Here is a 23727-nt window from a genome sequence, read left to right as displayed (position 1 = left end):
TCTCCAGGTTGTTTTAAATCTACTACTTAGTAGCTTCATCACATGCCCCCTAGTCCTAATATTTTTGGAAATTGTGAACAAGCGATTCACATTTACCCTTTTCCACTCCACTCATTATTTTATAGACCTCTATCATATCACCCCTGAGCCGTCTCTTCTCCAAGCTGAAGAGCCCTAGCCACTTTAGCCTTTCCACACAAGGAAGTTGTCCCATTCCTTTTATCATTTTCATTGCCCTTCGCTGTACCTTTTCTAATTCCGCTATATCTTTTTTGAGATACGGTGACCAGAATTGCACACAGTATTTGAGGTGTGGCCATACCATAGAGTGATACAAGGGCATTATAACATTTTCATCTTTGTTTTCCATTCCTTTCCTGATAATTCCTAACATTCTATTTGCTCTCTTAGCCACCGCTGCCGCAGCACATTCAGTTGAGGGTTTCAACGTACCCTCAACAATGATACCTAGATCCTTTTCCTTGGCAATGACTCCTAACACAAAACCTTTCATCACATAGCTATATTTCAGGTTCCTCTTTCCCACATGCATTACTTTTACTTGCCACCGCTGCTGTTTTTGGAGGCCTCAGATGTACGGTATGTCAATCTCACAGTGGGAGGGTTGGCGGGGTTCTCCTGCACAGGGGGATGGGAGAGAGGGGAAGAAAGATGATGCACATGGGGGTGGGGTGGGGAGAAAGAACTGCTGCCAGTAAATCAGGCAGCACTAATATCAGGGATGGAGTTGCGGAGTGTCAAGGATATTCAGGAGAGGCTTCGGGGGTTGATCTTAACTAGGGCTTATTTTTGGGGTAGGGCTTATATTAGGAGCATCTTTAAAAATCATGCTAGGGCTTATTTTGGGGGGTAGGGCTTATATTAGGAGCATCTTTAAAAATCATGCTAGGGCTTATTTTCAGGGTAGGTGTTATTTTTGAGGAAACATAGTAAAATGGACTTTACACAAATATTTATAAGATTAAAGCATTAACTGTGTGTGGTGGAGAGGGGTTGCAAAGTTGAAAGATCAAATAGGGTACCTAACAGTTCTACACCAGCCCTGGAAAGAAAGTTGAAGCCACAGCAATAGAATTATTTAAAGGAATACTATTTATGACAAGATCATGAAAAGCAGTGACAAAAGAGTAACAGTTCTGCAAAGTGCCATTCATGAAAGATTTAGCAGAAGGATAGGAGAGTCTAAGAGTGAAATCAGATTGGATAAGTTATGCCTTGTTGTTGAAGGCGCTGATGTGTAAATTTAGGTTTTAGGTCTACTTAGCCCTATATGGAAATCTCATGTTGTTTGTGGGTGTTCCTCTCTACAGTGGTGCATTTTATCCAAAATACTGCAATTTGTTTCAATGAGGTGAAATAGTTTTTGTAATAGTACCAGACTTGAGCTGTTTGTCTCAGAGCTTGCACCATAAGCTTGCACAAACTAAAACCAAAGATCTATACTTCTACACACCAACAAGCATTACTCTTCGATCGGGCAAGACCCTCCCTGTAGAAGAATCCTCCAAAATCCTAGGTTGCATCCTGGACTCCACACTTACCATGGAACCACAAATCTCCAGTCTCTGAAAGATATCCCTCTATACCTTGAGACAACTAAGACTAATCAGACCATACTTTCACCAACACCACTTTGCCTTAGTTGTACAGCTGATGATACTTCCACAACTTGACTATTGCAACTCCACTCTGATTCACAAAATGAAACTCATCCATAACGCCACTGTCAGACTAATCTTCAACCTGAGAAAATATGACTTGATTACATAAGAACATAAGAGTTGCCTCCGCTGGGTCAGACCAGAGGTCCATGACCTGTAATGTGTTCCTTATCTAGGCCCTTTAATCCCCTTTATTCTTCTATCAATACTCTTTCTATAACCTATCTCTACCTCTATCTGTATCCCTCAATCCCCCTGTCCTTCAGGAATTTATCCAATCCTTCTTTGAAACCCCGTAGTGTACTTTGCCCTATCACAACCTTCGGGAGCGCGTTCCATGTGTCTACCACCCTCTGAGTGAAAAAGAACTTCCTAGCATTGGTTCTAATAAGAACATAAGAGTTGAAGTAGACCATGCCTTGGAGAAGAGCTGGATGAGAGGAGCTGCTTCATCAGGCAACTAAACTGGCTACCCATCCCGACACAAATTTATTTATTTATTTATTTATTCAATTTTCTATACTGTTCTCCCAGGGGAGCTCAGAACTGTTTACATGTATTTATTTAGGTACTCAAGCAGTTTTCCCTCTCTATTCCGGCTAACCTTCAAAACTTCATGCATCATTCACCGTATACTTTACGGAAACTCCGCAGCTCCTCTCATCCAGCTCTTCTCCGAGGCATGGTCTACTTCCCACAGAACCCTCAACAGAATTCTTCTAATTCTCCCTTCCACAAAAAATCTGCAATACAAACATGTTTTCCACTCCATGCTCACCTTTCTAGGCGTAAAAACTTGGAATGATCTTACTGAAATGACCAGGACAGAACCTAACCACATCAAATTCCAGAAGAAACTGAAATCTATTTGATACCTAATCACTTGTATCCTCTTCTCCTCCTGTATCTTCCTGCCCTCCATTGTCCTCCCTACCCTCTTCTAACCCCTTCCTCTGTAATATCGCCAAGAGCTTGTATAGGTATGTGCGAAACACAAATGGAAGAAATAAATAAATAAAATAAGAAACATTTTTGGTGAATTATGCTCCAATGAACAAAACCATGTTTGTTGATTACAAGGGCATTCACTCACTAAACTACTATGTACTCTTTGTTGGATAGCTAGCTTCTCTTGTATACTTGTACCTGTCTCTAGTCTAAGGAGCACCTCCTCTTGTTCATTTGCAAGCTCACAGTTTGGAGCTGAAGTACTATGAATCATCCTTCATTCCTCTGTTCACACTTTCTTTCCTGATCCACAATGTGCTTTAAAGCTATTTTATCACATTGCAGTTCTAGCTCTGAAGCCTTTTACAAGGCAGAAATCAGATCCAGAAATCCACCATCAATCACCTGCACAGCAGCTTGAAGCACTGCCACTGGGTCATCAGACTAACTGTCTTATACTTGTTTTCATTCCAAAAGGCCAATGGCAATTTCCAGCCAAAAAAACCCCCAAAACCAACCAAGAATGATTGCTCATCACCCTGAACAAAATCTCAGTAAATGAAAGTGATAATGTTGTTCTGTAGCCAACCTTGTAGGTTACAGACAAATAAGTTCTACTTGTTCTCCATTGGTATAATAAATTAATATGACTAAAACAAAAAAGATTTAGAAAGAACATATAGGGGAGCGGTTTTCAAAATCTCTGCATTGCTATAAAGTCTATGTTATGTTATATGTTATGATGATGATTATTAAGTAAATGTTGAGAGAGGAATTTTGTAAAGACATTTATTGCGAGTGCAAGGAAGTTTACACGCAAAAGCCTCTTACAAATTAGCCCAGGTGCGACAACCAGAATGTACATAGTTTTTATGCAGACTGGAGGCAGATTTTAGGCAGTGTGTGGATGGGGTCATGATTTATGCATACTATTTATAAAATAGGCACATATATTTTATATATAAACTTCCGAGCAGGTGTAGAATTGCCATGATTTCTGGAACTTTCCCGAGGCAGTTTTATAAGGATGCAAAATAGATGCCTTCCAGCCCTCTCAAACTAAGCCCACCTGATATAAAATTATCATCCCTTACAGGAGAATGGCTCACTTGAATGCATGTGTGGTTGACTTTTCCATCCCTTAGCACAGGAGGCAGCTCTGTGAATGCCAGTGAGTACTGAGTACCCCTGATATTGAACAAGATCTTTCACTGTATACAGGGAAGAGTAATTTATAGTGTCTGGCACCCCCAATCATTATGAAATGTTGGCAATGACATCACTAAGGGGTTCAGAAGTCTTGTTTTCTCCCTTGTTCAGCACAAACTGCAGGGTTGAAATGAGTTAGTTCAGGACTCATCTCCCAGCTTAGTCCCATCTCTCCTGCAAGGACATAGGAGGTGGGGGGGGGGGGGGCTAGATACAGGAAAGGAGGATCAGTGTCAAACCCACAGTACCGCCTCTCCCCCCTGCAATCTGTGCAAAAATCTGCTGCACGACTCATCTTCTACCAACCTCGCTACACTCATGTCACCCCTCTCCTTAAATCATTTCATTGGCTCCCTATCCATCTTCGCATACAGTTCAAGCTCCTATTGCTAACCTACAAGTGTGTTCATTCTGCTGCCCCTCTCTCCTTATACACCTCCTAGAGAACTCCGTTCCTCAGATAAGCTGCTCTTAGCTGTACCCTTCTTCTCCACTGACAATTGTAGACTTTGTTTCTTTCATCTAGCTGCTCCTCCATGCCTGGAATAAATCACCCGAGTTTGTTCACCAAGCCCCTTCCCTTCCCTTGTTTAAAAGTAGACTGAAAACCCACCTTTTTTGAAATAACATTCAATCCATAACCCTACTTCCCACTGCCCACCAACCTAGCCGGCTGATTAATCGTTCCCCTTAACTGTCCATGACATTCTGTTTGTCTGTTTAGATTGTAAGCTCTTTTGAGCAGTGGCTGTCTTCTCTATGACTCTGTACAGTGCTGTGTATGTCTGGTAGCGCTATAGAAATAATTCATAGTAGTAGTGTGAAGAATTTCAGTGTTGGGAAGCAGAGCTGAAATTGTGATGTCATAATGCCTCAATCCACCAATAAGAGCCAACCTCATCAGTGATGTCACAATGGCTTGATTGTCCTGTCTCCCCTCTGCCCTCCAACCCAGCCAGCTGATTAACCGTTCCCCTTAACTGTATCCATGACATCCTGTTTGTCTGTCTTGTCTGTTTTGATTGCAAGCTCTTTCGAGCAAGGGCTGTCTTCTCTGTGACTCTGTACAGCGCTGTGTATGTCTGGTAATGCTATAGAAATAATTAATAGTAGTTGTTGTTGTTAGGTGCCATAGACTCGTGTTCGAGTCCCAGCAACTTGATGAATTGCGGATCTAAAAAGAAATAAGAGTAATAGTAAAAATAGCCATGCTGATTGGCAGTGTGAGCACTTTTACTCATTCTGAGGAAGAGATCCAGAGGGAGGAAGGCAGAGCTGGCTGACAAAACACACAGAAATCCCTGAGCATGATTTAAGCCAGGGTTGGGCAACTCCGGTCCTCGAGGGCCGGAATCCAGTCGGTTTTCAGGATTTCCCCAATGAATATGCATTGAAAGCAATGCATGCAAATAGATCTCATGCATATTCATTGGGGAAATCTTGAAAACCCGACTGGATTCCGGCCCTTGAGGACCGGAGTTGCCCACCCCTGGTTTAAGCCCTAGACTCTACTCCTACTGCAAAACTAATGCAAAGTCTTTAGTGATTAATATACCTGCAGTCTGATCAGACCCTAAGGTCTAATAATATTAAAAAAGAATAATCCAGATACTTCCCTTAGCCGACATTATGCAGATGGTGCTACTGAAAATCCATCCAGTCTGCTTTAGCACTATCCAGATACTGCACGGGTGGAGCGTGGGCTGAAGTTCAAGTTCAATTTATTGAATGTATTGAAAGCAGTGCATGCACATATATCTCATGCATATTCATTGGGGAAATCCTGAAAACCCGACTGGATTCCGGCCCTCAAGGAGGCACTTTGAGATCCCTGATCTAAACAGACAAGACAGACAAACAGGATGTCATGAATACAGTTAAGGGAAGCTGGCTGGGTTGGAGGGCAGAGGGGAGAACAGGACAATCAAGCCATTGTGACATCACTGATGAGGTTGGCTCTTAGGCATTGGTGGAATGAGGCATTATGACATCACAATCTCAGCTCTGCTTCCCAAAGACTGAAACTCTTCACACTACTACTACTATGAATTATTTCTATAGCACTACCAGATGTACGCAGCGCTGCACAGAGTCACATATAAGACAGTCGCTGCTTGAAAGAGCTTACATAAAAAGGAAGAGTTTCTGACAACATCCAAAAATACTTGTCTAAATGAAATGACTGTCAAGAAAGATTGAGATGAGGAATGAAGGGTTCTCTGTGGGGAATAATGAACTAAATAACCAAAGAAAAAAAGAGTGAAGACCACTGGAAAGAATTTGAAAAGTAACTGCAACTACTTTCTTGACAACTTATCTGGCAATAATGGCAGTATTGAGGCCGCTCTTCTAATAAGTATCCGGATAAAGTAAAGCAGCAAAAAAAAAAAAAAAACAGTCCTAGTTTTATCTGGATAGCAGTCTGAATATCACCGCTAATTGCATGGCGATGGTGCTGCCCACTCTACAAGTGCATTCACTGCCTCTCAGTGTCTAGATAAAGGCACGAAATAGCCATACATTATTTAAATGCCATGACTGGTGTTTCAATATCTGGAAATACACTTGTAAAGGGAAATGCCACCTACAGGCCCTACAGGGACAACACAGGCCCTATGGATGGTTTGAAAATTGCCACCAAAATGTGGAATCTACTAAGGGGGTAATTCATCAAGGGGCACTAACTCCATTAGTGTGCGCTAACGATTAGCAAGTGCCCATAGGAATATAGGCCACATTTTATCAATTCGCGTTAGGGTTTTTTTATCACCAGCTGCTGTGGTAAAAGCTCCGATAATCATAGGAATTCTATGAGTATCGGAACATTTTCTGCAGCAGCCGGTGATAAGAAACCCTAACGTGGATTGATAAAACAGGGCCATAATGGCCATCTTAGCATTTAGCGCGCACTAAATCCTTAAGTATGCACTAACGAGTCAGCTCCCCTTCATGAATTTCCCCATAAGTGTAACTCTTATTGATCATTGGCTTGTAGCTTAACTAGAAGTACTATACACTTCTCCCTCCGTATTTGCTGTTTCAGCAATCATAGTTTCGATTATTCGTGGTTTTTAGCTTGCTGACTCCTCCCCCAAATTGCATCAGCTTGCATAGAGAAATCGCTGATTCCAAGCGTTTGCAGATAAAATTGCTGATTCCCAGCACTTTCTTCACCGTGTTTTGCCTCTCCTTCAGGAACAGGCCAGGTCTCCCGCCATGTTATTTGTGGTTTCACCATGTTCACGATAGTTTTTAATAGAAAACCGCAAATAACATATGAAAAAGTTATTCACAGTTTTTCTGTATTTGCGGTTCTGTTAATCCCCCTATCAAAGCGAATACGGAGGGAGAAGTGTATAATGTATGTGCATACCTGTAATTCAGAAAGGCCTTGTAAAGCTAAATGGAGCTATGAAATCACTTTATACCTGTAATCCAGAGATTGCAGTAGGGTAAGGGGAAAGTGCAGTAGAACCCAAGTTTCTGCCGAGAAGGGGAGTCATAGGGGTAGTGCTGGTAGTATGTGTGGCACGCCAGTAAGCCTCAAGGTACTCTGCCAAATGTTCGCAAGCATCCTCTAGCTGGTTCTCATCCAAAATTACATCAAACATTTCCTGTTCACAAAAAAAAGGCAAATGCTTCATCATTGCAAGATAGAAAAGCATCTAAGAAAGTCAGTGGTACTTCTAATACCCCAGAAAAAGAGAGATGTGTAAAGAAATACATCTTGAAATGAAAAGTTTAATCCAAATTTAGTGGGGAGATACAATAGACAGAAACAATAATACAACATGAAGAACTGATCGATAAGAAGTAGATTACACTGTTTTAAAAACTTCTTCGGAGAACCGTTAAGTACATATCATAGGCTCATAGAATAAATCATTTATCTGCATCAAGGCCTACCTGATCTAGGTGCCTAACTTAAGGCTCCTTTGACAAAGCCACAGTGGCGGCTGCTGCTGTGATAATTTCTCTGACTCTCACAGGGATTTAAGGGGCGTCAAAGCGTTTGCCGTTCGGCAGCCACTACCATGGTTTTATAAACGGAGGGGGTTAATTATTTAATAGGTTTAAATGGTGCCAATAACAACCTTAAGTGGTTTGATAATTAGCTTAAATTAAAATTAATTGGGTGGTAGGCACCTATCATAAATGTGTCACGGTTAAGAGTGGATTGTGGGCAGATCTTGGGTATATGTTCTGTGTAGGTGTCTAAAATGTATCAAAAGTACATTATGCTAATTTGACAGCATCTATGATTTCAGTGGCAGGTGTATTACTATGGAATAATCTGACAGGATCGCAGAGGTTGCTTTCTGGTATTCAGAAATTTAAGAAAGTATTGAAAACAACCTTGTTTGTGGAGGCTTTTACTAATTGAATATAAGAATTGTCGCTGTTGGGTCAGACCAGTGGTCCATCGTGCCCAGCAGTCCGCTCACACAGCAGCCCTTGGTCAAAGACCAGCGCCCTAACTGAGACTAGCCCTACCTGCATACATTCTGGTTCAGCAGGAACTTGTCTAACTTTGTCTTGAATCCCTGGAGGGTATTTCAAATTAATTTGTATATCTGTGTTTGTAATATGATGATGATTATTTATGTATGTTGTAAACTGCTTAGGGTTAAACAGGTTAGAAATTTTAAATAAATAAATTTAGGTCAAGAAAACCCTGGCATAAATAGGGGGTGCTTAAGGCTTAAGGCCTATTGGTGCCTAAGTCCATTTAAAACACTACTGGGTGCGATTATATCAACGATGCCTAACTGAAGATTGACAGGCTGCCTTCCTCGGCACTGGCAGTGGCCTAGGATTCCGATTGGCCAGATCCCTTAGGTCACTCCCATGCACTGGGAAAGAAGCCAAAGATTCCGATTGGCCCAGATGCCTAAGACCCCTCCTATGAGAAGGGCCTTAAGTACCTGGGCCAATCAGGACCTTAGGCCCCTCCCCAGTGCATCCCATGATGCACCAGGAAGGGGAAGGACCGCCATTCAGTGGAGGCGGGCCTGCCAGCAGGAGGGAGGAAGCATCCTTCTGGCCAGCCAACTAAAAAAGGAATTTGTGGAGTCGGGTGGGCTCGGGGGGAATGTCTCAGGGGGTTGAGGGGGTTCCAACAGGAGAGACTGGGCATCTCTCATGCCGATGATCTTTGGAGGGGTTTGTTTCCAGCAGGAGGAACTGGGCCTGCTGGCCTACACTGCAGGCATCTATCACGGCCCTAGGGAGACGCCTAGGGCAGCCTAAGCTTGCCTAAGGCCACTTCTTGGTAAAATCACGCCCACATCTAGCCTTGGGTGAGCTTAGGCGGCCCTATGCACCTCCCTAGGCTCACGAAGACGCCTACAATGTAGGCAGACTGCCTCAGGGTGTTTCCTTTTTAAAAATGTGCATCCAGATTGTCTGGTTAGACAGCAGTAGGATGCCTACCGCCAGCTACAATCGGGACACCATTTATAGAATTTGCACCAAAGTATGGAAATTATAGTGCCAGTAGCCTCCCAGCTTTTGCTACTCCCAGCCCTGACCTTCAAACACCAGTCCAAATAGCTTTACAGTGACCTATCTTGATGCTCATCAGATAACCAAGGGTTACATATGATTATAATATATAGTAGGTAGGGATTTGTTTTCAGGTCATTTGGGCTCCTCCTCCAATTTTTAGAAGCTTTATCAGTTTTTTACAGGTATTTAAATATTTTTAATGTGCTCTAATCAATTTATCATACAATAATTCATGTTACATGCATTGAGGGGGGAGATTCATCAATGTGTGCTACTCTTAAAATGGGTTATTTTATTATAAATTGTGCTATTTTAGCACAAGCTTTCATTAGATAAAATGAGTTCCTGTGCTAAATTCATGTAAATGGGTTGAATTATAATATTGAACAATTTCTAAAAATACTAGGAGTAACGTTGGACAAACATCTTACATTAGAAAAGCATTCTGATTTAGTGTGTAAGAAAAGTGTTTCAGTGCTCTGGAAACTCCGTACTATTAAAAAATATTTTGACGAAGTTTCCTTTCGTCTACTAGTCCAATCTCTATCCTGAGTATTCTTGACTATTGCAATATTACTTATGTAGGCGCTCCCAAGAAAATTATTAGAAAATTAAGGGTGGTCCAGAACACGGCTGTCCGCCTTATTTACAGCCTAAAAAAATGGGAACATATCACCACTTCCTATGAAAAGCTTCATTGGCTGCCATTTGAATCCAGAATTCTGTTTAAGTTTTCTTACTTCTGTTATAAAATAACATTCGGTATGCTTCCGAGTTACCTAAACTCTCATTTTAATTTGAATTATACAAAGAGCTCTCGAAGATTACATCTGTTCGCCTATCCCTCAGTTACATTTTGCCAGTATAAAAGGTTTTGTGAAAGAATCTTTGCTTTTCAGGCAGCTAAATTAGAAGCCTCATCCTACCTGGATTTTAGAAAACAGATAAAAACTCAATTATTTAATAGGCTAGGGCCTTAATACTTTTTTCTATTTTTATCTTGCTATGTAAAATTCTCTGCATTTTTTTATACTACATGCATTTTACAATTTATGTATTTCTTTCCTTAGCTGCTTTCAATTGCTGTCTTTTTAAATAGCTTGTACTGTTTGTATCTGATCCTATTGTTGTGAACCGCCTAGAACTCCGGGTATGGCGGTATATAAAAATAAATTTATTATTATTAGGATGACTTTTGGTAAAATAACACATCTTAAAGTAGCACACATTGAGGAATTCCCCCTAAATCAATTTAGCATTCACTAATTTTTTTAAAGCACACTAATCCCCTTTTCTACGAAACCACGCTAGCAGTTTCTAGCGCGGGGAACCGCACTGAATGGCCCACGCTGCTCCCGACACTCATAGGAACTCAATGAGCATTGGGACGAGTGTGGGCCATTCAGCACGGCTCTCTGTGCTAAAAACCACTAGCGCAGTTTTGTAGAAGAGGGGGTAAGAGGGGAATTCATCATGGGGCACTAACCAATTTAGCAGGTGCTAATGGTTAGCGTGTGCTACATTGGTTAGCGCCCCTTCATGAATTCTCCCTTAACAAACCAAGGGCTCCTTTTATCAAGCCGGCGAGGTAAATGCTCGGCCTGGTGAGGTAAATGTTCCAACGCTCAGTCAATTCTTATGAGCGTCAGAGCATTTACCTCGCCGGTCTGTGATAAAAGGCTCTACTACTGCTTGATAAAAGGAGCCCCAAATATACGCTAACCAATGCACATTCCTAATGATGATATTTATTTTGGCTCAGATGCTCCATTACAGTGTTTCAGCTTTTATGTGGGTATGTATGGGTCCAGAGAAGAGCAACTAAGATGGTTAAGGAGCTGGAGGAGTTGCCGTACAGTGAAAGATTAGAGAAACTGGGACTTTTCTCCCTTGAACAGAGGAGATTGAGAGGGGACATGATCGAAACATTCAAGGTACTGAAGGGTATAGACTTAGTAGATAAGGACAGGTTGTTCACCCTCTCCAAGGTAGGGAAAACGAGAGGGCACTCTAAAGCTGAAAGGGGATAGATTCTGTACGAACGTAAGGAAGTTCTTCTTCACCCAGAGAGTGGTAGAAAACTGGAACGCTTTTCCGGAGTCTGTCTTAGGGGAAAACACCCTCCAGGGATTCAAGACAAAGTTACACAAGTTCCTGCTGAACTGGAACGTACTCAGTTAGGGCTAGTCTCAGGGCGCTGGTCTTTGACCAGAGGGCCGCCACGTGAGCCGACTGCTGGGCACTATGGACCACTGGTCTGACCCAGCAGCAGCAGTTCTTATGGACATATTCTAGGAATGAGATGCTCTTTTGTCTCTTTACTGCAGCTACCAGTTAAAGAACTCGGTTGTTAAAGATTTCCAGTCACTACTAACTGAAGCTATGTTTAAATCAGCCTAAAAATAAAAGATTAGTGAATGCTATCCAAGACCATAAGAATTACACTTTTCAAAATAATATATATATTTATTTAAAAATTCTTTTAACCTGCTTACACCTAAGCAGTTCACAAAGATACATACATAACTGTCAAATAACATAAAATATAAATCTATATATATATAAAATCGGAGGTATGTATGTGTGTATGTATGTGTGTGTGTGTGTGTATGTGCCGCGATCACGCAAAAACGGCTTGACCGATTTGAACGAAACTTGGTATGCAGATCCCTCACTACCTGGGGTGATATGTTCTGGGGGTCTCACGGCCCACCTGCACACATAGGCGGAGCTACAAACAGAAAATCAGATTTCACCCATTCATGTCAATGGAAAAAATGTAAAAAGCTGCCATTCTCACAGTAATTCCAACTACCTGGGGTGATATGTTCTGGGGGTCTCGCGGCCCACCTGCACACGTGGGCGGAGCTACAAACAGAAAATCAGATTTCACCCATTCATTTCAATGGAAAGGATGTAAAAAGCTGCCATTCTCACAGTAATTCCAACTATAAAACACTTTCAATGACACTATAACCACTAGGGACATCGTTTCTATTCTACCACGGACACCATACATATAGAGTTTGTATGTTCTAACTGTGTTTGTAACTGTTTCCTTCATGCACCCCAGTTCATAATGTTATTACATTACATGAGTACTCACATATGCTGAACTAGGAACACAGGTTCCATTCTGAACCGGGAAAAAACTGCATGGAGTTTCTTTTCAACCTGAGTTTCCACATATTGAGTTGTTTAAATCAATACTGAAACTTGGATGCCACTTATTCCAACAGATCTTCCTTTTCAGTTTAAGAGATTGCAAATTCCAGTGAGACTTGCATTCTCTATCACAATCAACAAATCACAGGGACAGACTATTACATACTGTGGAGTGGATTTAAGATCCCCCTGTTTTTCCCATGGACAACTCTATGTTGCTTGCTCAAGGGTGGGTTCACCCATGAATATATATGTTCTTGCTCCTGGAGGTGAAACTAAAAATGTTGTTTATAATCAAGTTTTGTGTTAGTTGTATTGTATTCATTTTGTCAAATATTTCACATTATAATTTGAATATTGTGCTTTTTATAAAGCTGTTAAAAAATAATTTCATTCACCACTATAAAGTATCTTTATTTGAATCCATTTACAGTGTTATTGCTATAATTAAATACCCGTGCAACGCCGGGGCATCAGCTAGTATATATATATATATATCTATAATAATAAAATGTTAAGTGCGCATGCGCACTCGCACCGCGTGTTCCCTGATCTGTCGCGGCGGCACAAGTGCGCATGCGCTAGATGGCGCGGAGTGAGGGGCCGGACTTAGGGGAAGGAAAGCAGGCCTGGGATTCGGCCCCGGCCAGACAAGAGTAAGACCCCCCTTCCCTGCCGCACCCAGGCCCCGGCGGTCCCCGCCAGCAGAGGCAGAAAGACAACGGACGTGTTTTCAGCCAGGTAACAGCTGTGACTTCCCTCTCCCGCCACCGACCCTAGGTTATACCACTAACACGCCGCGACTCCCTTCCTCCCCCCCCCCAACGACCCTACCCAGCACAACTGAAATCCCTGTTGACCCTCCCACCGCTACACGGCTTACAAACCCGGCAGGAGCAGCAGCGTCCCAGGCACACTAAACGCTGCTTCGGGTCTTCTACTGGCCTAATTTCTTCTGCCGCTTCCCTGATGACGTTATCAGGGATGTGGCAGAGGAAATTAGGCCAGTAGAAGACCCGAAGCAGCGTTCAGTGTGCCTGGGACGCTGCTGCAGCTGCCGAGTTTGTCAGCCGTGTAGTGGTGGGAGGGTCAACGGGGGTTTCTGTTGTGCCGGGTAAGGTCGGCGGGGGAGGAGGGGGAGTCGCGGCGTGTTAGTGGTGTGCCTAAGGTCGGGAGGAAGGGGGAGTCGCGGCATGTTAGTGGTGTTCCTAGGGTCTGCGCAGGGGGGGGGTTAAAAACATGCTGCTCAGGGAGATGGGAGGCAGGCAGGCATGCAGGCATCGGGAGGGGGGTTCAGTGGAAAGGGAATGGGAGGCAGGCAGGCTGGCATCGGAGGAGGGGTGGGGGGGTTCAATGGAAGGCAGGATGGCATGGGGGGGTTCAATGAAAACATGCTGCTCAGGGGGATGGGAGGCAGGCAGGCATTGGGGGTGGGGGGGTTTCAGTGGAAGGGGAATGGGAGGCAGACAAGCTGGCATCGAAGGGGGGGGGTGGGGGGGTTCAATGGAAGGCAGATAGGCAGGATGGCATCGGGGGAGGGGGGGTTCCATGGAAACATGCTGCTCAGGTGGATGGGAGGCAGGCAGGCAGACTGGCATCAAGGGGGATTTCGGTGGAAGGGGGATGGGAGGCAGGCAGGCTGGCATTGGAGGGGGGGTGGGGGTTTCAATGGAAGGCAGGCACGCAGGATGGCATGGGGGGGTGGTTTCCATGTAAATATGCTGCTCAGGGGGATGGGAGGCAGGCAGGCTGGCATCGGAGGGGGGGGAGGAAGGAGGCTCAGGGGCTACTAAGGACATAGAAAGGGGCACTGGGGGCACTATGGACATAGGAAGGGGCACTAAGGAAATAGGAAGGAGGCACAGGGAGATTCACAGACAGAAAAAATGACAGACAGGCAGCATGCAAGGAGAGAGAGACAAAGAAAAAAAATACCCAGACAGCCAGACATCTACTCTAGCACCCGTTAATGTAACGGGCTTAAAGACTAGTATATATCTATATATATAAAATCGGAGGTACTGTATATATGTGTGTATGTGTGTGTGTATGTGTGTATGTGCCGCGATCACGCAAAAACGGCTTGACCGATTTGAACGAAACTTGGTATGCAGATCCCTCACTACCTGGGATGATATGTTCTGGGGGTCTCGCGGCCCACCTGCACACGTGGGCGGAGCTACAAGCAGAAAATCAGATTTCACCCATTCATGTCAATGGAAAAAATGTAAAAAGCTGCCATTCTCACTGTAATTCAAAAACGGCTCGACCGATTTGAACGAAACTTGGTATGCAGATCCCTCACTACCTGGGGTGATATATTCTGGGGGTCTCGCGGCCCACCTGCACACGTGAGCGGAGCTACAAACAGAAAATCAGATTTCACCCATTCATGTCAATGGAAAAAATGTAAAAAGCTGCCATTCTCACAGTAATTCAAAAACGGCTTGACCGATTTGAAGGAAACTTGGTATGCAGATCCCTCACTACCTGGGGTGATATGTTCTGGGGGTCTCGCGGCCCACCTGCACATGTGGGCGGAGATACAAACAGAAAATCAGATTTCACCCATTCATGTCAATGGAAAAAATGTAAAAAGCTGCCATTCTCACAGTAATTCAAAAACGGCTTGACCGATTTGAACGAAACTTGGTATGCAGATCCCTCACTACCTGGGGTGATGTGTTCGGGGGTCTCGCGGCCCACCTGCACACGTGGGCGTAGCTACAAACAGAAAATCAGATTTCACCCATTCATGTCAATGGAAAAAATGTAAAAAGCTGCCATTCTCACAGTAATTCAAAAACGGCTTGACCGATTTGAACGAAACTTGGTATGCAGATCCCTCACTACCTGGGGTGATATGTTCTGGGGGTCTCGCGGCCCACCTGCACATGTGGGCGGAGCTACAAACAGAAAATGGAAAAAATGTAAAAAGCTGCCATTCTCACTGTAATTCAAAAACGGCTTGACCGATTTGAACCGAAACTTTGTATGCAGATCCCTCACTACCTGGGCTGATATGTTCTGGGGGTCTCGTAGCCCACCTGCACACATGGGCGGAGCTACAAACAGAAAATCAGATTTCACCCATTCATGTCAATGGAAAAAATGTAAAAAGCTGCCATTCTCACAGTAATTCAAAAACAGCTTGACCGATTTGAACAAAACTTGGTATGCAGATCCCTCACTACCTGGGGTGATATGTTCTGGGGGTCTCGCGGCCCACCTGCACACGTGGGCGGAGCTACAAACAGAAAATCAGATTTCACCCATTCATGTCAATGGAAAAATATGTAAAAAGCTGCCATTCTCACTGTAATTCAAAAACGGCTTGACCGATTTGGACGAAACTTGGTATGCAGATCCCTCACTACCTGGGGTGATATGTTCTGGGGGTCTCACGGCCCACAACTCTATTTTGCTTGCTCAAGGGTGGGTTCACCCAAGAATTTATATGTTCTTGCTCCAGAAGGTGAAACTAAAATTGTTGTTTATAATCACGTTTTGCGTTAGTTGTATTGTATTCATTTTGTCAAATATTTCACTTTATAATTTGAATATTGTACTTTTTATTAAGCTGTAAAAAAATACTTTCATTCATCATTATAAAGTATCTTTATTTGAATCCATTTACAGTGTTATTGCTATAATTAAATACCCATGCAACGCCGGGGCATCAGCTAGTATATATATATATATATATATATATATATATATATATATATACACACACACACACAATATATTACAGTCATAAAATTCATCAGCGAGTCATTTAACTAAAGGCCTCTCTCTATAAATAAAGTTGTTTTTAAAACTTTTTAAATTTCTGTAGGTCAGGTAACAATTGAAGGGATCCTGTCAGACTATATGAATGTGGATTTTAAAAAAGTGTTTTCTTCCTCCTAATCCATATTGCCATATTCTCCCGCTATTGAGGACTTCTCAACCGCACAGAGTTTTGCCAAGAGTCGCTTTTAGCCCCTGATCCACGAGTTTCTGTGCCAGGACCTTTAGGGACCCCTGAGGAAGACAGTATTGTCGAAACACGGACTGTGTTGGGTCCATAGTCCCCAACGATTTGGGTCCTAGATATTTCTTTTCGTGGATTATTGGACTGAACTTTTAATAAAACCAGCATCTTGATCATCTTCTCCACAGTGTCTTTGCTTTTTTCACACACAGAACACACCATTACTAGTGAATGAAGGCAAAAAAAACCCCTCCCTATTATTTATTTTGATTTACATCACGTCCTCCCAGAAAGCTCAGGATGGGTTACCGAAGAATAGACACAGTTTCAAAGACAGCAGGGAACCTATCACGACCCAAATAAATTCATTTGTGAGAAACTACTAACAAAGGAACAACAGGCAAAATGGGCTTCCTAGCGTATCTTTTGCATTGCTTGTGTTTTTTTCTGTAAACATTTTCATGACTGTAAGGAACATGACAGAGAAGAGACCCTTTAACTGGATTCATATTTTGTGCACATCTCAGTACAATAAGATGAACACTTTTTTTTTTTTTTTTTTTTTTAAGCCTTTGGATGTACTTGGAAACAGCTCTGACTAGATTATGTCCAATGTTTTATGAAGTGTTTCTGGTCCAACGTTCTGTTCTTTCAGACGTGGAAGACAATGGCAAAAAGGGGAAAGGTAAGGGGAACGGGACTTCTATACTGCCTTTTTGCAATTTTAAAACCACACTTACCCCTCCTTTTGCAAAACTGTAGCGCCATAAACCCTGCTACTGTTTTGTAAAAGGAGGGGTAAGTATATATGCAGGTACTTCAAGCATTTTCCCTCTGCCTCAGCAGGTTCACAATCTATCAAATGTACCTGGGACAGTGGAGGATTAAGTGACTTGCCAAGGGTCACAGAGAGCAGCACAGTGTTTGAACCCCCAACCTCAGGGTGCTGAGGATATAACTTTAACCACTACGCCACACTCTCCTACCAGACTTCTGCAACCATTCTACAATGTACACTAGCTGCTTATTTACCTAGCATTCACTCATTCTAGTAAATGTTAATAAATGACAAAGAAAATCATGGAAGCTAATTCAGCTGAAAGACATAAGGGTTTGTACTTACTGGTGGGCACTGGGCTAGTTTATCAGCCGCTACCAACTGAACATTTAAGTGTTTGCTTTGTGATTTTCCTCTGGATTTGATCAGCCGCTGCAATACCTGGAAAAGAAAGCATACTGTGCAGTCAGCTGTTTTATTCAAACAGTTCAGCAATCTAAAATATTTCCAATTTCCTTTACATATCTATATGGCTTGGAGTTGTTAAAGTCTAAAGGGTAGCAGCGGCATACCTAGGGTATGTAACACCCGGGGCCAATCATTTTTTAACTTCCCTCATCCATATATATTAAAAAAATATTTTTAGTAACTCCCCACCCATCCCTTGTTTTGTCACTGACTGAGGAAGGGGATTTTGGTCTCCAAAAGTTAATAAAAAATGTATCAAAATTAGTCCAATAAAAAGATTACCTTATTTCCATTTTCTATTTATAAAATGCTTATCACAGCCAATCTCTCCTGCCACGATCCATCATACCTCCCCCCACCGAACCGATGCAGGCAGGAGGGAGCCCAACCCCTCCTGCCCCGACGCAGCCCTGCACCCACCTAATCCAATATTGGCAGGAGGGAGGCCAGGCCCTCCTGCCCCGAATCAGCCCCGCATCCGCCCAACAAGATCAGGGCAGGAGGGAGCCCAACCCCTCCTGTGGGCGAGGCTTGAGCTGCCTGGGCCAATCAGGCCCTTAGGCCCGCCATTCTGCGGATGGTGGGTCTGCTGGACGGACGGGCTTGGGACCCGTCCGTCCATCCAACTTTTGTAAGGTAAAGAGGGGGTGTCGGGGGTGGGGGTGAGCTGTTGCGGGGTTGGCGGGGAGTGTCGTGGGTCGGCAGGTGGGGGTGGTGGTTTGGGGGGCTGATCGGGAGGTCAAGGGGTGGTCGAGGGGAGCTGCATCGGGGCAGGAGGGCCTGGGATAGCTCCTTCCCGTAACTTAGTGGGAGTGGGGGGTAGGGGGTTTGCCGGGGCAGGAGGGGTTGGGCTCTCTCCTGTGCGGATCATGTTGAGGGGGAGGTTGCCGGGCAGGAGTGGTTGTGCTCCCTCCTTCCCTGACCGTGTCACGGAGGGGGGGGGTCGCCGGGCAGGAGGGCCTGGGCTCCTTCCTGTCCCGATCGTGTCGTGGGGTCTTGGGTCATCGGGGCAGGAGGGGTTGGGCTCCCTCCTGCCTGATCCAATAGGGGGGGGGGGGTGGATCGTGGCAGGAGAGATTGGCTATCTCTCCTGCCGCGATAGCGATCCGAAGTGCCGCGGTTGGCAGCACTTCAGGGAATCATTATCGCAGCAAGGGAGATGAGGCATCTCTCCTGCCGCGATAGTTGCGGTGGGCAGGTTATCAGGGCCACTGAGCTGATCGCAGCAGCCGCGTTCAGCTCAGCGGCCCCTTTTTTGGCACTTATACCTATTTTGACTTGGTCTAAGTCAAAACGTATAAGTGCCGACTAGGCAACCTGTCAAAATCTTTGGTTATACCTGCTGTACGCCTATGTCTAGGTCGGCCCACCTCCCTCTCTTTTCCCTCTTCTAAAAATGCCTCTTTTCGCTCTATGCATTTAGAGGCAGGGGAAAAAGCCTTAGCTTTGGTTATGGATACTTGGACAATCAGGCTTTTTGATCGTCCAAGTACCCATTTAGGCCACTTTGTAGATGTTTTGGTTTTTTTTATTAAGAGCCCCATATTGTTTATGCATGCTTAAGGAGTGGATCTGGGAGAGTTAGGCATGGTGAGATGTGGCCTTTTGAATCTGATAGGCTGTGCTGTGGATGGTGTGTTTGGTTGCTAGTTTTTTGCCTTCATTCCCTAGTAATGCTGTTTTCTGTGCATGGCAATATGGATCAGGAGCAAGAAAGCACTTTTTTTAAAATCACATTCATATAGTCTGAGTACAGGTCTTAAGTAAAGAGAAAAAACATCTTATAGTGGAACTTAGCAAGTAAAATGAATAAGTACTGAATTATTGGCTTAACGTTGCCTTAAAATTGAATGTGACTTTTGGGCACATTGGGTGGATCACACAGGTCTTTATCTGCCATCATCTACTATGTTACTATGAGCCTCATTTTCAAAAAAGATAGACATCCAAATGATGGCATAAACTGGCACTTGGACATCTTGCTAGTCAAAACGTCCAAGTGGACATTTTCGAAACTGATTTTATAGACATCTTTCTGGTCATTTTGTCTCCAGTGCATCTAAATTATAAGGGGGCATGTTAGAGATGTGTTTTGGGCAAGCTTAGCACTTGGAAGTTTTGGGCTAGACCTGTTTTTAAAATGAATAAGGGCCAAAAATGTACCTAAACTGACTAGAGGGATGAAAATATGGTCCCAAAACACACTCCCCCAGTGGTCACTAACCCTCATCTCACCCCCTAAATATTTGCATGAAACAGTACATATGAGATCTGACAATTAAGTTTGCGAACTCAACCTAGAAAAAGTGCTACATACCTCATTGCTGAATATCACTATGGTCACTTTCAAAGTACTCCCCTTGGGAAACTATGCACCGACACCAGTTCCTAGTCCACCTTCAAAGTAATTTTGGAACTCATTTTTTGGAATGCCCATCAGAGCTATTGTTGTTATTACCCTGAATGTCATCAAAATGTCTTTCTTTCAATATTTCCTTTATCTTCAGGTAAAGAAAAAGTCATTGGGAGCCACATCAGGTGAGTAGGGAGGGTGGCTAAAAACTCCCTCACAGACAGTGCCGTGTGAGCTGGTGCATTGTTGTGATGCAAGAGCCATGAATTATTGGTGAAAAGTTCAGGTCATTTTCATCTTTTTCACGCGGCCTTTTCAGCACTTTCAAATAGTAAACTTGGTTATCTGTTTGTCCAGTTGGTACAAAAAAAGGTATCAAAAAAAGTCTGGTATCAAAAAAAGGTTAGCAACATCGTTTTGACTCTTGTTTTGGACCGGCAGAACTTTTTTTGGTTGTGGAGACTTGGCTGACTTCCACTTTGTACTTTGATACTTAGGGCTCCTTTTACTAAGGTGTGCTAGTGGTTTTAGCACACGCTTAGCATGTGCTACAAGCTAACGCCTCCATAAAGCTTAAGTATTTTCTGTGTAGCGCGGGGCTAGCGCGCACTAAAAACACTAGCGCACCTTAGTAAAAGGAGCCCTTTGTTTCAGGGTCATATTGGTACACCCATGTTTCATCACCAGTGATAACATGGCCCAAAACATCGTCTTGCATCTCCAAAAGGTCTTGGCAAATTTTGACTCTTCTTTGCTTTTGTTCATCAGTGAGTTCCTTCAGGACCATTTTTGCACACACCTTTCTCATGTCAAGATTTTCAGTTAAAATTTTCCTTTTTATTTATCAATGATTACTTGGTCTGCTATGCTTCTCACAGTCAATCAACAATTTTGATGCACAATTCAACAAATCTTTGCAATGTTTTAGTCAGTTCTGCTCGTTACTGCCCGCCCTGATCTTTCTTCATCAGTGACGCTTTCTCTTCCCTCAGGAAAACGTTTAATCCATTTGCATACTGCCCTTTTCTTCATGGTGTCATTCCCCTAAATTTGGACTAACATGTCCCTGATTTCACTTCCATTCTTGCCAAGTTTAACAAGAAATTTAGGGCTTCTTTTACGAAGCCGCTTTAGCGGCTTTATCGCACGCACATTTTTAGTGTGCGCTAGCCGAAAAACTACCGCCTGGTCAAGAGGAGGCGGTAGCGGCTAGCGTGACCAGCATATTAGCGTGCGCTATTACACGCGTTAAGCCGCTAGTGCGGCTTCGTAAAAGGAGCCCATAATGTTTGTTCATTGCTCTAATTCAAGCTCCGACATTCTTGCGACGGCACATAAAAACACGCAGAAACAATAATGAACGACACTTAGGAAGACACCGCCACATGTCGACACGAACAAAACTGTGAGACCAATATTATGAAACCTTACCAAGTTGTTTGTACAGTGCTGCCAATGTAAGCGCAAGGAGGCAAGTTTACGAACTTAATTGTCAGACCTCGTATTTGTCTTTATGACAGCTGCAGTTACTATGACCAGTCCTAGTAGAGCCTGGTGGGCAGTGCAGTGAACTGCAATGAAGGAGATCCAGGCCCATATGCCACCCTAACTAGTATATTTGTGGTGAAAAGTGTGAGCCCACCAAAAACCCACTGTACTGCCATACAGGTGACACCTGCAGGAATAAGGACTATTGGGGTGGGAGACAAGTGGGCACAGTAGGTTTGGGGGAGGTTTTGGAGAGCTTACCATATAATGTATGGGGGTTATGATGAGATGTGTATCTGGCACCCTTAATGTGAAGTTGACAGCAGTGCCCCCTTGGGTGCCCCATTTCTCTGCTGGTATGTCTGTGTGGCCAGTTCATAAAAAATGTGGGCCCCTCCTGCATGCAAATGGATTGTTTAGGACGTTTTTAATTTGGATCTTTCTTTTTTTTTTTTTTTATAATGGCCAAAGATAAGATACCTAGCTGGGTCAATTAAAAAAAAAAATATCTATATATATATAAAATCGGAGGTATGTATGTGTGTATGTATGTGTGTATGTGCTGCGATCACGCAAAAACGGCTTGACCGATTTGAACGAAACTTGGTATGCAGATCCCTCACTACCTGGGATGATATGTTCTGGGGGTCTCGCGGCCCACCTGCACACGTGGGCGGAGCTACAAACATAAAATCAGATTTCACCCATTCATGTCAATGGAAAAAATGTAAAAAGCTGCCATTCTCACAGTAATTCAAAAACGGCTTGACCGATTTGAACGAAACTTGGTATGCAGATCCCTCACTACCTGGGGTGATATGTTCTGGGGGTCTCGCGGCCCACCTGCACACGTGGGCGGAGCTACAAACAGAAAATCAGATTTCACCCATTCATGTCAATGGAAAAAATGTAAAAAGCTGCCATTCTCACAGTAATTCAAAAACGGCTTGACCGATTTGAACGAAACTTGGTATGCAGATCCCTCACTACCTGGGGTGATATGTTCTGGGGGTCTCATGGCCCACCTGCACACGTGGGCGGAGCTACAAACAGAAAATCAGATTTCACCCATTCATGTCAATGGAAAAAATGTAAAAAGCTGCCATTCTCACAGTAATTCAAAAACGGCTTGACCGATTTGAACGAAACTTGGTATGCAGATCCCTCACTACCTGGGGTGATATGTTCTGGGGGTCTCGCGGCCTACCTGCACACGTGGGCGGAGCTACAAACAGAAAATCAGATTTCACCCATTCATGTCAATGGAAAAAATGTAAAAAGCTGCCATTCTCACTGTAATTCAAAAACGGCTTGACCGATTTGAACGAAACTTGGTATGCAGATCCCTCACTACCTGGGGTGATATGTTCTGGGGGTCTCGCGGCCCACCTGCACACGTGGGCGGAGCTACAAACAGAAAATCAGATTTCACCCATTCATGTCAATGGAAAATATGTAAAAAGCTGTCATTCTCACAGTAATTCAAAAACGGCTTGACCGATTTTAACGAAACTTGGTATGCAGATCCCTCACTACCTGGGGTGATATGTTCTGGGGGTCTCGCGGCCCACAACTCTATGTTGCTTGCTCAATGGTGGGTTCACCCAATAATTTATATGTTCTTGATCCAGGAGGTGAAACTAAAATTGTTGTTTATAATCACGTTTTGCGTTAGTTGTATTGTATTCATTTTGTCAAATATTTCACATTATAATTTGAATATTGTACTTTTTATTAAGCTGTAAAAAAATAATTTCATTCACCACTATAAAGTATCTTTATTTGAATCAATTTACAGTGTTATTGCTATAATTAAATACCCGTGCAACGCCGGGGGCATCAGCTAGTACTGTATATATAAGGCTTCCAGCTGAACAAAACATCTAGCTGGGCCTTATTTGGAAAAAAATAAAGATAGACATCTTGCAGGTTTGAAATGGATATTTACTCCTTCCAATTTTTGGACATTTTTCTCAAAACATCCAAAGTCGGACTTAGAGGTCCTATCAAAAATGTCCCTCTATGTTATTATATGGACTAAGCATAGCCTTTATACAGGGACTATATACAGATTACAAGATCATGCTGAGATGCATTTCTCGTTGGAGATATTTCATTCCTCTCTGACTTCATTAACATAGACAAAATCAAA

General features: G+C 43.4%; 1 protein-coding gene across 4 annotated transcripts in view; it reads right to left on the bottom strand.

The window, feature by feature from the left end:
- The window catches only part of CACNB4 (calcium voltage-gated channel auxiliary subunit beta 4), a 323418-nt gene that overhangs the window by 23499 nt on the left and 276192 nt on the right, over positions 1 to 23727 (bottom strand). For all 4 annotated transcript variants that reach the window (XM_033946679.1, XM_033946680.1, XM_033946682.1 and 1 more), the window contains 2 exons: positions 17612 to 17707; positions 7268 to 7453 (listed from right to left, as the gene is read on the bottom strand). In XM_033946679.1, the coding sequence (XP_033802570.1) occupies positions 7268 to 7453; positions 17612 to 17707 (282 nt within the window). The remainder of the gene's footprint in view (positions 1 to 7267; positions 7454 to 17611; positions 17708 to 23727) is intronic.

The sequence above is a fragment of the Geotrypetes seraphini genome, chromosome 5, assembly GCF_902459505.1.
Source record: "Geotrypetes seraphini chromosome 5, aGeoSer1.1, whole genome shotgun sequence".
NCBI classification, from domain to species: domain Eukaryota; kingdom Metazoa; phylum Chordata; class Amphibia; order Gymnophiona; family Dermophiidae; genus Geotrypetes; species Geotrypetes seraphini.
Note: the sequence above shows the minus strand (reverse complement) of the source record. Positions and strands in the feature narration are given on the sequence as shown.